The sequence below is a fragment of the Macaca thibetana genome, chromosome 2 (assembly GCF_024542745.1).
Source record: "Macaca thibetana thibetana isolate TM-01 chromosome 2, ASM2454274v1, whole genome shotgun sequence".
NCBI classification, from domain to species: domain Eukaryota; kingdom Metazoa; phylum Chordata; class Mammalia; order Primates; family Cercopithecidae; genus Macaca; species Macaca thibetana.
The window spans coordinates 166,600,858-166,617,260 of record NC_065579.1 but is presented as its reverse complement, the minus strand read 5'-3'; the positions used below and the strand labels follow the sequence as shown (position 1 = coordinate 166,617,260).

Genomic DNA, 16,403 nt, shown 5'->3' with positions numbered 1-16,403 from the left:
GTGTGTGTGTGTGTAATTGGTTTTGTTAAATTTAAAGAATGCTTTGTTTAGTATATTCATTTTCAAGTAATCAGCTTCTCCGCTGCCTATATCAGGGAAGCTTTTTTAAAATTATCAACATGACTTGGATGGATCTCAGCATTCATCAGTGACAATGCTGTAATCCTAAAGGGGACTGTAAGAGGGTGGGGGCATTTTCAGTGGTCTCATCACCTGAGACCACTGTTGACATTTGTGGGACAGGTACTGGAGTACTAAACATCTTGCCTTTCAAGCACACTGAATGACTGTATTACCCAAAATGGCAACATTGCTTGCATTGAGAAACTTGTCTTCTGATTTTTCTTAAGGTCTAAAGATTGGTAGGGAAAATGTACCTCTAGTTTTCCATACAGATGTGAAAGACTTCATTCAGTTGGCTCTCCTATAAGGACATGGAATAGAGAGATGAAGAACTTGGGTGGCTGAGCTATAGTTGCTTTCAAGATCAAACTCGAGCAGGATTTGCTGGAAGAGTTTCTTTTAATTATCCTGCAGAAGTTGCTGCCTATTGCCTGCTTCATCAAATTGGATAATTTAATCAAATCAAAATAATTCCATTCTTTTGTATTTTAAATAGACTGATTAATCGATCAGATATAAATATTAACGAAGAGATATAATTTCATGCATTTTACGGAATATTTAAGGTATATAGATGAGGGAAAATTATGGTTTATTCTCTGGAGAAACCTGAACCTTTCTCTTTCAAAGCATAAAAACGCTTTGCACACTGGAATTGACACAACCAAACAGGGTCAATTTGAGATCTGTATCTCAAGACAGAACTGAAAGGTTGAAGAAAATTTCTGCTTCATGATTAAAGCCAGGGAGGTATATAAAAGTCATTTTAGAATTAGCTCAGTTTTCCTCTGTGGTTAATAAAAACAAGTCTAGTGAATAAAGAACTAAAAAAGAAATGTTGTTGCATCGTCAAGTTTGCTCATCTGAGAAAATAAAATAGGGTTGTATCAAGATCTTCCAAGGTAGAAATAAAGTAGACTTGTAGACAGGTAGGGAGCTGAGCACCATAATGGATTGCCAAATGAAATGACAGTCTCTGTGCCCTGGAGATATTTAGGAATAGGAAAAGTAGTCCATGAGCCGAAAGATGCCAAGTGTCTTGAGCTCCCATAATTCTTAGATTTAAAGTTGCTGATAAATACCTGACAAGCCAATAAAATGGAACTTAATTGATAGATGGGCACGATGTTATTCCTTCTTCCACTCCCAAAACATTCACGTTAGAGCTCTGAAGTTGGCTGAATTATCTCTCAGGGAATGTAACAATAGATTTATTTTTGTAAAGCTATAAAACCCTGAAGTTAGGATCTATTTTCATGAGACCTTCTCTTGGGTCTTAGTTGTCTGTTATACGATTTTTCTCTCCCAGCTGAGATTAACAGTATTTCTTTTGATGTGAAATAGCTTTTTGGAGCTTTGGATTATACTTCATACAATATCATCTTAACTCTTCCATTATACCTCTCAAGCCACAAAGTCACTGGTTTTTACACAGTATATCAGTAATTACATTTGTGGGGAGTCTTCCAAGATGAGATTTTGTTCCACCTTCTGATTTGTGAAGCAAAATGCAATTAAAATAAGCAGAAATTAAATAATACATTATCTATTCAGCAAACTAAAGAAATAGTATTTGTGACTGATTGTAATTTGGCATTAGCAGCACCAATGTACTAGACTACAAGTTATTGTTAATGAAATTATCATACCAGCTGTGCTGTAATTGCCTGATCTTTAGGGGATAGAGGAAATTATTTTCTTAGACTCTAGACCCTTTCCACCTCTGCATAATGAATCATTCAGAGCAAACATTGTGTATGAGATCATTAGTTCATTAGTAAAAGAGTATATGTCCATCAGAAACCTAATTTTTCCTCTAATAATTTGCCATTTGTCTATATTTTATTTTTTCCTTTGTCATCATTCAATATTCATTATATTTTCCTTCATGACTTATACTAGGTGCCTTTTTAGGTACTTCAGCTTACATAAAATGTATAGAATTTTTCTAAAATGTAATTTCTAGTAGAAATTTGTATGTATGTATTTATGTAGTTGTATATCTCAAAGTCATAGTGCCTGCTTGGGTTTATTCCTCTGTTTACCCAGTAGTCTCATATTCGTATCTGCATTTCTAAGGAGTCTGTTCCTATCTTTCCCATGGGTATCCTACTATCTCTGCCCTGCCTCTTATGTCTATGTCATAGGTCTTGTCAAAAACTTTACAATGAAAAGGGATGAAAATAACTTTAAAAGCCAATTGGGCTATGTTATAGTAGAACAGAGCATGATGACAGAAATAGGATTTCCCTTTCCTTCTAAAAATGAATTATCCAGTAAATTCTAATCTAACTAACTCACAATGCAATTTAGCTGAATCAGCCCAAACTTGATGTTTTCTGAGTTATCTCTCTGTTATTTTAAAACATTTTAAAGGAAAGCTTTAAATTATATGTCTAAATTTAATTGTAACTTCCTAAGAGATTTGTTTTACACGTTTACTTGTACTGATAATGTATGAAGCATTGTTTACGAAAGTATTAGAAGTCAGAGTTCTCTGTAGAATAGTAATTTTTCAGTGAAAGTAGGATCATGGAGAAAAAGAATTGTGTTGAAATTATGCCTCATCTTGACTTACTAGACTCACTTCTTCACTGTATTCCTTCTATCTTTACATAGTTCCTTGACCTATTATCAAGCATACTATTGATCCTTCTTATGGTTTTTTCAATCCACACTTACATTTTAAGACTAAAATTTAAAAATGTTAAGGCATTGAGTATTTTAAAAAATCACAGTGGGAATAAAAGAAGCAGGTTTACAAGATTGAAAAGACAGAATCCCCTGTTTGGGGTGGAGCCAAGCCAACCGTACTTTCAGTTTTAGAGAACTGAGGTGTGATGATAGATCTCCTGTTAGGAAATTTTAGCTTCTAGGTTGGGTAGAGATCTGTATCTTTCTCCATAACTGTTTGGAAGTCTCTGCTGCCACCAAATTTCTTCAGGAATATGGTGGCAGCACCTTTGCAGGTATAAAAGGTATATCTGATACAATTTTGAGTTCCTTAACAATGTATGCATGTCCAGCCCAATGAAATGGCTCCTCCCTTTCAATGAATCTTAACTTGATTGTGACTGATTGACTCAGAGAACTTATTCAAGTCAGTAAAGGCACATGCCCTGCAGGTGGGAGCACATTGCTATAAATTATTGCATAGGAATATATTTTCTCATTGGTTACTCATTACTTACAAGGCCAATACAGAAATGGCAGCCATTTATAAAGCCAAAACAAACCCTTGCTCTTTATATATATATACCTATATATAGTTCAAAACATGAAACTATAGAACCTGGGCAAAAGCCACCACCACCAGAGTTAAGCCTGACATTTGTTTCTGACAACAGATGTAAAGGGCAGGTTCACTTAATTCACCTTACTCACTGACCTTGAAAAAGTATCATGCTAGGCTCATGCTGACTCCTGTGGCTCCTGTGTCACTGCAACTTCTCACCCCCAAAACATTCATTTTTCAGCAAACCTTGAACATTAATGTTCTGGAAAGGTTATCATCATGTCCTTCTGGCACCCCTCTTAACTTCTCGGCTTGTCGTTTGGCCCTTTTGTTTTCTGCCCAGCTGTGAAGTTGAGGTGCAAAGGAGATTGATACCTTCAGAATACAGGTCATCTGCCCAAAAACTTAAGTGGAGACCTAAGCCAGTTTGCATACCAGCAGTGAGTGATTTTTTTTTTCGTAAGGAAGCTGAAGCTGATGCAGATATTCCCTCAAGAAATTTGGTAGGGAAAGAGATGGGACGGAAGCTTGGGGTATCATAGTAGAGTGAAGAACAGTTGTGAATATGTGTTTTCTGAATGATTCCTTCTAAATCCCTTCTGCATTTTACTTTCTACCATTCTTCCTCCTCCGTGGATACTTCTACATTAATGTAATAATTGACTAAGGAAAAAATATAATAGCAAATGTCCTTATATTTGGTATTTATTACAGATTTTGACTTTATTTTCTTTAGACAAAATACCCAACATATACACTATGCTGATTGGCAGAAATCAAATTTTTCACTTCTTGACTTTAAAATGGCTGCTTTTCAGTGACTACAATTAGATCTTATCTATTTCTTTTCAAGTTTGTCACTTTCTTTTTTTATCTGAAGTTGTCATTTACTTAGAGTAGTTTTATGTGTATAATTTGGGGGGTGGCCAGAAGAAAGGAATTTTAAAAATTTAAGTTTACAGAAGCTCTTCTACGTACAAAACTACTATGATTGTTCTTTTTTCATGTTAAAATTGACAAGCCCTATCTGTAGCTTAGTCTTTAAATTACTTTTTAGATTTCTCTGAGTATGATTGGGTCCAAAAATACATATTTCTTTTCTTCTTTCCTAACGCACTGCATACGTCAAATCATTTTGCTTCTGTGAACTACTTCTTTATATCAGTCTTCCTATGAGCCAATACCCTTTTATTAAGTTATTTTCCTGCAGGCAAATCACTAGGATCTTTATAATCCCGAGTAGTAATTTTTCTCCTTTCTCCTACTTTTGTTTTCCATAACTGCCTATGTATCATTCAGGTCCACTAGCCTACAGTTTCCTGAGTTGTATAAAATACATGAGGCAGTGATTGCAAACAGATTTTAGAGACATCTGTAATATTAGTGTAGTATGTACATGTGATATATTTTCTTTGTACTTGTTCAATTTATTTTCTTTTCTCTTGTTGCTCACTTTTTCCCAAAGAAGCAAACAAGGAGGCATTTCTAGTTTCGTTTCAAACCACCAGTAGCCAATTTAGAAGCATTCGCTATTGGTTATTTAGAAGGATTGCTTAGTGTAGTCATCAAAAAACACTTGCACAGATTTATGGTATCAGTAATAACAGCAACAGCTGTAATTTCTTGAGCTCTTACTTTGTGATAAGCAGTGCATTAAGAGCTTTATTTATTCATGAAATAAATATTTATTGAGAACCTGTCATGTGCTAAGCACCACTGTAGGCATTTAGATTATATCTGTGAATGAAAACAACCCTACTGCCATCAAGATTACATTATAATGGGGGAACCAGACAATAAATAAGCCTAAACAATAAGCAAAATATATAATTTGTTTGAAGGTGAGACGTACAGTGGAAAAAGAATTGGTTGATAGAGCAACTAGGCAAAAGATCAACAAGAAAAGACTTGAACCAACACTACAAACCAACTAGAACTAACAAACATATAGAACTTTCCACTCAGTAATGGCAGAATGTATATTCTTCACAAGTGTACATGGAACAATCTCCACAGTAGACCATATGCTAATCCATAAAACAAACCAATAAATATAAAAGGATTGAAATAATACAGAGTGTGTTCTCTGACAATAGTACAATGAAATTTAAAAATCAGTAGTAGAAAAAAATTGGAGAAACTCACAAATATATAGAAATTAAATGCACTCCTAGATAACTGTCACATCAAAAAAGAAATCAAAGAGAAATCAGAAAGTACTTTGAAATTAATAAAAATGAAGACATTGTGTAAGAGAATATGAGATGCATCTAAAGCAAAACTTAGAAGGAAAATTATAGCTCTAAATGCCTGTATTAAGAAAGAAATATCAAATAAGTAGCCTAGCCTTCTACTGTAAGACACTCAAAAAAGAAGAGCAAACCAAACTCAAAGGAAGCAGAAGAAAGGAAATAACAAAGAGTAGAGAAGTTGTTGATGAAATGAAATTAATTAAATAATATTAAAATAGAGAAAAAATCAATGAAACCAAAAAGTAGTCCTTTGAAAATAACAAAATTGAGAAATTTTAGCTAGATTTACCAAGAAAAAAAAAAGAAGATTCAAATTATTAGAATCAGAGATGAAATAGAAGATATTACTACTGACTACAGAAATGAAAAGGATTATAAAACAATACTATGAACAACTAAAGCCAATAGATGGGATAACATGTATGAAATGAACAATTACTAGAAAGACACAAACTACTGAAACTGGCTTAAGAAATGGATAATCCTGAGATGTATAACTAGTAAAGACATTGTACTAGTAATTTTTAAAGTACCTGGAAAAAAAAAAAAAAAAAAAAGCCCAGGCCTAGATGGCATCACCACTGTATTCTACCAAACATTTAAAGAAGAATTTACACCATTTTTTCACGAATGAATCCAGAAATTACAAGAAAAGTAAACACTTCCCAATTCATTCTGTGAGGCCTGTATTACCTTAATGTCAAAGACATTCAAGACATTCTCAAGACAAAGACATCACAAGAAATGAAAACTGCAGATCAATATCTCTTACAAATATGAACACAGAAATCCACAACAAAACACTAGCAAACCAAATTCAGCAACATATAAGAATTATACATCATGACTAAATGGGATTTTTCCTCAGGACTACAAGTTTGCTTTAATATTCAAAAGCCAATTAGTGTAACATACCCTACTAATAGAATATAAAACAAAAACCATTTGATCATCTCAATAGATCTAGGAAAAGCATTTGGTAAAAGTCAGTGCCTTTTTATGATTTAAAAAAATCAAACTAGGATTAAAAGGGAACTTCCTCAACCTGATAAAAGGTATCTACAAAAAATGCACAGCTAACCTGATACTTAATGGTAAAATATTGGATGCTTTCCCACTAGGCAAAGGAACAGTACAAGAACGTCCACTCTCACCACTTCTATTCAACATTGTACTAGAGGTTCTAGCCAGGGCAATTAGGTAAGAAATAGAAACAAAAGGTATCTAGATTAGAAAGGAAGAGGTAAAATTATCTTTATTCTCAGATAACATGACTTTCTATATAGACAATCCTAAGGAATCCACCAAAAAAACTATTACAGCTAATAAATGAGTTTAGTAGAGCTGCAGATTATAAGATCATTAGATAAAACTTAATTGTATTTTGATACACTTGAACAATGAACAATCTAAAAATGAGATAGGAACACAATTCCATTTACAGTAGCATCAAAAAGAATAAAGTACTTAGAAATAAATTTAACAGACAAAAGTACAGTATAATGAAACCTACGAAACATTGTTGAAACAAATATGATAGAAATTAATAGAAAAACATCCCATGTTCATGGATTGGAGGACTTCTTATTGTTAAGATGGAAACATTCTCCCAAATTGATATACAGATTCAACCCAACCCCTCTTAGAATCCCAGCTGACTTCTTTGTAGAAACTGACAAATGAGCCTAAAATTAACGTGGAATTGCAAGATATTCAGAAGAACCAAAACAACCTTAAAAGAGAAAAAAGTAGTAGTTGATTTCAAAACTAATTACAAAACAATGATAATCAAGAGAGTGTTGTACTGGAATAAAGATAGACATATATAAATCAGTGGGATGGAATTGGTAGACAACCTGTCATAAACCCATACATTTTTGGTCAACTAATTTTCAACAAGGGTGCCAAGAATACCCAATGAGAACAATCAGTAGAGTCTTTCCAAAAATGATGCTGGATCAACTGGGTATCTATATTCAAATAAAGTTGGACACTTACCTCATATGATATACAAAATTTAACTTAAAATAGATCAAAGACTTAAATGTTAAAGCTAAAACAATAAAACTTTCAAAGCAAATGGGCAAATCTTTATAACCTCAGATTTGGCAGTGAATCCTTAAATATGATACCAAAAGCCCAAGCAACAAAAGACAAAATAGATAAATTGGACTGTATCAAAATTTAAATCTTCTGTGCTTCAAAGAACACTGCCAAGAAAGTGAAAAGACATCCCACAGAATGGGAGAAAATATTTGCAAATCACATATCTGATAAGAAACTTTTATCTAAACTATATAAGGAATGTTTACAACTCGGCAGTAAAAAAGACAGCTCATAAAAACAGGCAAGTGATCTGAATAGATAATTCTCCGAAGAAGATATATAGCAAGTACATGGCCGATAAGTACATGAAAATACAGTTAACATCATCAGTCATCAGGGAAATGCATATCAAAACCACAATGGGAAAGATACCATTTCACATCCTTAGGATGGCCATAATAAAAACAACAGATAATAACAAATGTTGACAAAGATGTAGAGAAATTGAAATACTTATACACTGCTAGTGGGAATGCGAAATTGTGCAGCTGCTTTCTTAGACAGTCTAGTAGGTCCTCAAAAGGCTAAACACAGAGTTACCACATGACCCAGCAAGTCCATTTCTAAGTATATGCCCTATAGAAATGAACACCTGTGTCCCACACAAAAGCTTATACTTGAATGTTTTTAACAGTGTTATTTATAATAGTCAAAAGGTGAAAATAATCCCAATGTCCACCAACTGTTTTTGTTGTTGTTGTTGTTTTTCTGAGACAGAGTCTCGCTGTCACCAAGCTGGAGTGCAGTGGTATGATCTCAGATCACTGCAGGCTCTGCCTCCTGGATTCAAGTGATTCTCCTGCCACAGCCTCCTGAGTAGCTGGGACTACAGACGCATGCCACCACACCCAGCTAATTTTTGTATTTTTAGTAGAGATGGGGCTTCACCATGTTGGCCAGGATGGTCTTGATCTCTTGACCTCATGATCTACCTGCTTTGGCCTCCCAAAGTGCTGGGATTATAGGCGTGAACCACTGTGCCTGGTCCACCAACTGTTGAATGAATAAACAGTCCATTAAATGGAATATTATTCAGCCCTGATACATGCTATAGCATGGAAGAGCCTTGAACACATTATGCTAAGTCAAAAATCACATTATATGATTCTATTTATATGAAATGTCCAGAATAGGCAAATCTATAGAGACAGAAAGGAGATTAGAGGTTGCTTAGGGAGAGGGGGAATACAGGTATGGGAGGAGTAATATTAAAAAGGTTTGAAATTTATTTTTGAGGTGATGAAATGTTCAGAAATTGGTGCCAGTTGCAAATGTCTGAATATAAACACAAGTTGCATACTTTAAATGGATGAATTGTATGGTATGTTAATTCTATTTCAACAAAGCTGTTTTTAAAGACCAGTTAAAAGAATAGGTTTGTGAGGGAATGGGAGATCAAGCGATGGGCATAGGATTGGCTTGCAGTTTTATATAGAGTGGTCTGAAGGTAGTTAAGTAAAGCCTTGAAGGAGGTGAGGAAGTTAGCCGTGCGGACATCTTGGAGAAGAACATTTTCTAGGCAGGGTAATGGCTGGTTCAGAGATCCTAAAGTCAGGAACACTGAGACTACATGTGCAGGGGACTGCCAGGAGGCCCATGCAGCTAGAGAGACTCAAAAGGAGAGGAGTGGCAGGATGTGAGGTTATGGAGGTAATGGAGCTCTGGATCTCTAAAGTCCTTGTAAGATAGTGTAAGATTGCTGACTTTTCATATATACTCAATGTAAGAGGTCTGGCTGGGGTGATGCATTTTTGAGTCTTCAACCTATAGCTGGTATTTATTTTATTTATTTTACTTTATTTTATTTTAAAGCCCTGAGATTAGAGGTAATCACCAGATGAGTGAGAATAGAGAAGAGGACAAGGACCAAGCCCAGAACTTTCCAAAATTAAGAGGTCAGGGAAAAGAATAAGCAAAGGAGACAGAGGGAAAGATCAGTGATGGAGAAGAGAAAAGAAGAGAAGGTGGTATCCTAGAAGCCCAATGAAGGAGGCATTCAAGGCAGAGAGTGTGGCTGTAGTGGTCAGGAGCTACAGGAACAGCCGGTGCAGTAAGGACCCACAATTGGCCTTCACAGCATAGGGGTGGGTACTGGATGACCTCTTGAAGAGCAGTTGTTCCATGAGTGACAAGGCAGAAACCTAGTTGTAGTGAGTTTAAGACAGAATGAGGTTGGTCACAATGGCTCGCACCTGTAATACCAGCATTTTGGGAGGCCAAGGTGGGTGGATTGCTTGAGCCCAGCCTGGACAACATGGCAAAACCCCGACTTTACAAAAAAAAAAAAATGCAAAAAATTAGCCAAGCCTGGTGATCCCCACCTGTAGTCCTAGTTACTCGGGAGGCTGAGGTGAGAGGATTGCTTGAGCCCAGGAGGTGGAGGTTGCAGTGAGCCAAGATCATGCCACTGTACTCCAGCCTGGTAACAGACGGGACCCTGTTTCAAAGAAAGAGAGAGAGACAGAGAAAGAAAAAGAAAGAAAGGAAAGAGAGAAACTGGAGACAGCATGGGCAACCCTTCTGTGGAATTTTTGCTACAGGAGGAATGAAGAACCAAGGCAGTAAGTGATGTGAGGGAAGTTTGGTTACAAGCCGCCTTTTTCTTTTCTACGTTAAAAGAAATTATGTTTGTATACTGGTGGAATGGCCCATTAGAGAGGGAGAAATGATGGTGTTGAGCTGGACAAGGATGGTGGGGCTATGCCACGGGTGGAGGAACTGACCAGATAGGAGTGTAAGATGCTTCACCTGTGGCCAGAAGGCAGAGCGTGTAGTTGCAGCTGTTGGTAGGTGGAGAGATGCCACAGGGGCTTTGGGGAGGTCAGCGCTGTTGCTGGTATTTCTGATTGTTCACTGAAGAAAATCTCAATTCTGTTTCTTTATCTGAAAAAACTAAGAATCTGAAACATCTCCCCCTTCCACCCAGAATAAAGTTTTTTGGCAAATATTTTCAATTTTTAAGTCACTTTTTTCTTCCTAGGTTATCCTCAGAAAAGGCCAGAAAGCTGTCTAATGCTGTCAGGTCAACTGCTGTCCTGAAAGTGCTATCCTTGTAGTGAAAAGCAGTTTCATTGGAGACATAAAACACATATGCCATCCTTTCCTTCATGGTATTTAGGAGTCTAAAGTAAAATCTTTTCTGTATTACATACTCTAGCCATTTTGCTGTTATTGGTTGTAGTTTGTTTCTACTCACTGTATCTGCAGTTTCTGCTTAGGGAGTCCCAGCCCTAATGGAGGCTTTGCCCAATACATTTCTAAGGAAAATCTCACTGGGTTTAAATAAGCCTAAAGAAGGGGGTTGAGCACCATTTAAATAAGTGAAGATGCAAGATGACATTTCTTGAGACTCAATTTGCTTATTCTATAGGAGGGAGGAGGGTGGAATTGTTGAGAAATACACAATTTTTTTATGAAACATTGTGAATTTAAAATATATTTATATTAATATTGTCTGTAGGTCCTTTCCAGTCTCAGAAAAAGAACTTATTCCACAAAATTGTCAGCAAATATAAGCACAAAAAGGAGAAGCCCAATGTTCCGGAAAAAGGTATTGGTGCCCTCCGTCCTCCATGAAGGGTTCTTGGTCACCTCCATTGTGATTCATCTTTGAGTAATGCTTCCATGCACTGCGTTTGCCTTGTCCTCCCCTGTGCTTGCTTCATGCCATCAGCTCTTGATGCGGGTGTTTTCATTCTTTCTGGACTCTGCAGCTAATTGCAAATCTCCCTTCACTTGGATTCCTATTCAAATCCATATTTGTCTCTATTTTCAGAGCCCCATATGAATCCTAAAATTGCTTCTTCTCATCTGTATTTGGTGCGTTTTGCAATTCAGTCTTCTTGACCACTTATCCATTTATTTTCTTTGACTATTCTTGGTTTTCACATGTTTGGCAGCCCTTCATACCATGACCACATTTTCCTACTTCATGAAATCTTAAGAGTTTCTTATTCATGTAAAAGTGCCACCGTTTCTGTACTTCCTCTGACACTTGAGGATTCTTGTGGACCCTTTTCTCCACTCTTAAGTTGTAACCTGACTCTTTTTTCCCCCCCTTCTCATTTGCCAGGCTCTTCTCCCAACCTCCTTCAGTCACATGCCTGTTATTTGAAAGGGCAGTAGAGACTGATTGCACTCTGTCCCCTCTTTACTCGGAACGTCTGTCTCATTGGTATGATCTTGATGAGCCTTTAAACCTCTTCAGGGCTCATCTTAAGATGACTTTCTTCCCACAGTGCAGGACTCCTTTTCTTATTTCACATAAAAGATAAATCTTCCCATCTGGCTCAGTGCAGCCAAGTATTCTGTAGGTCAGGTTTTCTTTAGCATCTCCCTGCATGTTAGTGTCGTGAGTGCCATAAACCAACTCATCCGGTGCCCATTTGCATCCTACTTGCATGGCCAGATGTGAAGCATTCCGTGTTTCTTGAATGAGGCTTTAAACGCAGCTGTCTCCTGTGTGTAGACATGTGTGCCTGTATGTTCCTGTGTGTAACCTTTTACTTAATTTGGGCTTTCTTTTCACTTCCACTTCAGCTTCGTAGTTTTGTTTTGTGTATTGATATTATTTTTTCTTCTGCTTCCAGGAAAGAAACACTATTCATTAGGTGAAAACATCAGCTTTTTTCGTTCTCTTTTACTGATCTTCAGATTACTTTGATTAAAGTTACAGAAATAATCCAACACTATACTTCGTAAAAGACAAAAATTTTATTTTTAATCCATTTTCTGTACAGCCTCATTATTTTAGTTGGCAAATACAACTTTAAGAATTAAGTAATTGAAATAAAATTCAGCTTCATTTGTGTGATGTTTCAGAAGTTAGTTTGTATATCATCTTGTTTTTGTAGTGTGGCTATCTACTAATAGTAGAGTTTCACTTTTCTCTCCTTTTCTGTCATTGTTTTTAGGAAGTGGGGATAAATGGTCAAACAAGCAACTCTTCTTGGATGCCATTCACCCTACAGAAGGTAAGACAAACAATGTTATTTAATTTCAGACAGTCGGAGCTGGAAATGACATAAGTTGTATAGGTTTTGAAAAGGTATAATTTATATAGGTTCAACCAACAACATTAGACTTATGTGTTCATAATTAGGTTATTTTTAATTTTCACATCAAAACTGCTGTCTGGGGGACTCCTGCCAAGGGTCAGACAATGTGTCATGTGGTGTTTAAGCTGTTAAAGGGCAATTTGTAACCTTTGAATCGCATTAATCAGAGATTAGAGTTTTTCATAGCTAAATATATTCAGCATTGCAGTTCATGTTGCAGGCAGATGCTTATGCCCAGTGGGAGTTGGAATAACAACCTGGTTGGCTGGGCATGGGCAGGCCTGCAGGAGTAACTTCTGACCTGGATGTTTTCCTAGCCCATTAAAAATGAAACACCCCAGCAAGGCACAGTGGCTCACGCCTGTAATCCTAGTACCTCAAGAGGCCGAGGCGAGCAGATCATGAGGTCAGGAGTTCGAGACTAGCCTAACCAACATGGTGAAACCCCGTCTCTACTAAAAATACAAAAATTAGTTGGCTGTGGTGGCGCGTGCCTATAATCCCAGCTACTCAGGAGGCTGAGGCAGGAGAATCGCTTGAACCCAGGAGGCGGAAGTTTCAGTGAGCCAAGATCGTACCACTGTACTCCAGCCTGGGCAACAACAACAACAACAAAAGAACAGAACACCCCGAGGCTTATGGGTAGCCCAAGAAAAATCCAATATTAACTAGTCATGTTATAGGTCCTAGGTACAGATTTGATTTTGAAATTTCTCATGGCCATATTTATTTGTGACTTTATATAATTACTGTTAAACATTGAGCCCTTAGGTAAAGCCTGATTTCTTCAGTGGTTAAGAGGCCACCTCTCCCTTCTTCCTATTGATTCTTTGCTTTTCATTGCAGATATTTTAAAAGAGCTGACGTTTTTGTAGTGCTTAATTAGGAGTCACTTCATTTGAAAACTAGAAGGGATTTTAGAGATCATTTGTTTCGACTCCTTTGATTCACTTATATCCAGAAATGGGAACTTCATGACCTAGTCCACATCTTTTGACTCTCAAATATGCTATCATTCCTTTACTGAAAATGAGAAAAAAATAAAATGCACAATTGACTTAAGTCACTTATCAGAAATATTCATGTTTTTAAGAGAGCTAGCAAAACTGGTCAAGTTTGAGTTCATGTTAAACATAAGTATTTTTAGTTTATTAGGCATCGTTTACATGAGCCACATCAGCTTCCGTGTCATTTTACTTTTCCAGAAAACGCCAGCACTACATCTGTTATCTCACTTGCTAATTCACATTCGCAACCTCTGTGGAATATTCTGCTTCAGTGCTGGCAAAACAAAATATGAATTGTGCTGTTCACAGTGTTAAATCCTAACATCCTTAAATTGATACATTAGCTCTTGTATATTTTAAAAATATATTCCATATAGTTTTTATAAATGTAAGGCGCTGATGAACTAGCAGAAGAGTTTGAAGGACGTTTAGGACCACTTTACTCTTTACTTAAAATGATACTGTTCTAAGTACTTTGTTCTGTTGTTTAAATACTGAAAACCCTACAGAGGTACCAGAGCAAGTACAGTGTGGTAGAAAGAGCACTTAACTGGGCATTAGGAAATCTGGGTTCTAGTCTCAGACCTGCTACTGATCAGCATTTTTCAGTAGGACATATTGTTTAACCTCACTAGGATTACTCTCCGCATTGGTATTAAGTACATATATAATTTGTGTGTTTAGAGATTGGGTGAATGATGAGATGTAGTAGTACACAGACTGTAAATTCTATTTCCCCTCTAACACTTGATAATGATTTTATTGCTCTGGTATCTTGAGCAAGTATTATGATACTAGAAGTACTATATTCTGTAGCCCTAATTTTCTGCTTTTGGGGGCATAAAAGTAAATCACTTTTGAGTCTTATCGGCAGTCCCAGGCTTTAGTAGAAATACAGTTATTATTGGTGATATTTAATTATATTTATTATTAATGTATATGAAACAACTTTTGGAGCATATGCACTGAAAAATGCATGTCCATTATTTAGTGTAGAGTACAAACTCATTTTATTTGGCCAGGAAAAACAGGAATCAATTTGAGCATCAGAAATTACTAGTAATTTAAAGTAACCATTTTTGTTTTTTTATTTTCTTACTATCTCCAACATTTACTTGTTTGTGTAGTGACTATGTGCTTTGTGACTTTTCTAGGCCTTTACTCCTTTCTCTCATCTATGACTATATCATTGCTTATTGAAACTTCACCTTGGAGAGGGTATAAATATGTGACAGAAAACATAACAATAGTATAGAATAATTTTAACATGTGTAAGGTTAAAATCCTCCTCAAATGTTAGGCAGGAATTGTTTGTAGCTGATGTCTTTAATAGAAATACTGAGTCAACTGACGCCATGTAACTGTTCAGCTATTCTGACTTCTGCTAAAGTAGATGACTTCAAGTTCACTATGTTTTCTTTATACCACCCTGTGTACAGGCACCTTGCAATCTTTTTTATTTCAAAATATCAGAAATATTTAGATGCTTAGTAATATGTTTAAATGCTAAGTTTATAATGTGTCTTAAGCTCTGGGCTTTTACAATTCAAAATTGTTAAACCACTTTCTGAAATTTCGGTATATATGTATAAAAAAAAATTGTCCACAGCCTGGAATTAAAGGTGGGGTTTTCAAATAAACCAAGAACACCTACCTGCTACCTCTGCCACTGTGTTTATCTTTCCACCTAGTTATGGTGTCATGTGTTCATGTTTTAAGCTGGAAGTTTCTAATTGCAGTAATAATGATGATGATAACTAACACTTACTCCCACTTTATAGTTTAAGGAGGCTTTCATATATATATATTTTAATTTCATCTTAACAGCATTCCCAGTGAGTTAAGGAGGGTTTATCAGCCGCGAATTCATGGTAAGGAATTATGACCCGAGCAACACAAGCAGACAGGGAAGAAACCATGTCTCCATTTAAGTACATAGGCTACTACATTTTCCGTTCTTCATATGTGTAGACTTTTAACCCTCATTTGGGTCAGGTATTGAAAATACAAATGGTATTTCACAAGGGCAAAAAAAACCTAGGACTAAGAATCTCTGTTAAAATTTGCTTCTTTGCAATGTATAAATCTCATTACAGGCAAGAAAATTCTGGTTTATAGTTAAATTTTCACACACGATCCACAGTGCCCAGTGTAACTCGATCTCTTTTCTTAAGTTTGAAATAGTTGCTATATAACTTCAGCAAAGTCTCCCAGGATGTTGGATAAGGCTCATTCGTTTCTTTTTCCTGTGTTCTATTCAGCATCTGACTACCGTTTCAGCTCATGGGAGACCTACCAAAGGCAATTAGATTCCAGATCTGGCTATAATAATTTCAGTGCAAGTTTGAAACCCCAGTTGGAATGTGAATTCATGACTCTGGAGCACTCTAGTGGCCTCGTGGGGTACAATACAAGAGCAATGCTGCTTTCCCAGAAAACCTACTCCACATTTTGGGATCAGAGTTTGGAAAACAAGATGATCTCTTATTGCTACATTCCTGATGTGGCTCCAGGAGTGAGCTTGCATTATCACTCTCAGATGATACGTACCAAGTGTGTTATGGTTATTGTTTTGGGTATAAAAACTAGCCCTGTGGACTTGTTCTAAAGTGCTCGGGTAGTT

General features: G+C 36.3%; 1 protein-coding gene across 16 annotated transcripts in view; it reads left to right on the top strand.

Annotated features, from left to right (window-relative positions):
- BBX (BBX high mobility group box domain containing) overlaps positions 1-16,403 on the top strand; it is a 273,907-nt gene that overhangs the window by 241,105 nt on the left and 16,399 nt on the right. For 13 of the 16 annotated variants that reach the window (XM_050781992.1, XM_050781979.1, XM_050781987.1 and 10 more), the window contains 2 exons: positions 11,177-11,266; positions 12,630-12,689. In XM_050781992.1, coding sequence (XP_050637949.1) covers positions 11,177-11,266; positions 12,630-12,689 — 150 coding nt within the window. The remainder of the gene's footprint in view (positions 1-11,176; positions 11,267-12,629; positions 12,690-16,403) is intronic. The other 3 variants (XM_050781996.1, XM_050781993.1, XM_050781995.1) reach the window with 1 other exon arrangement.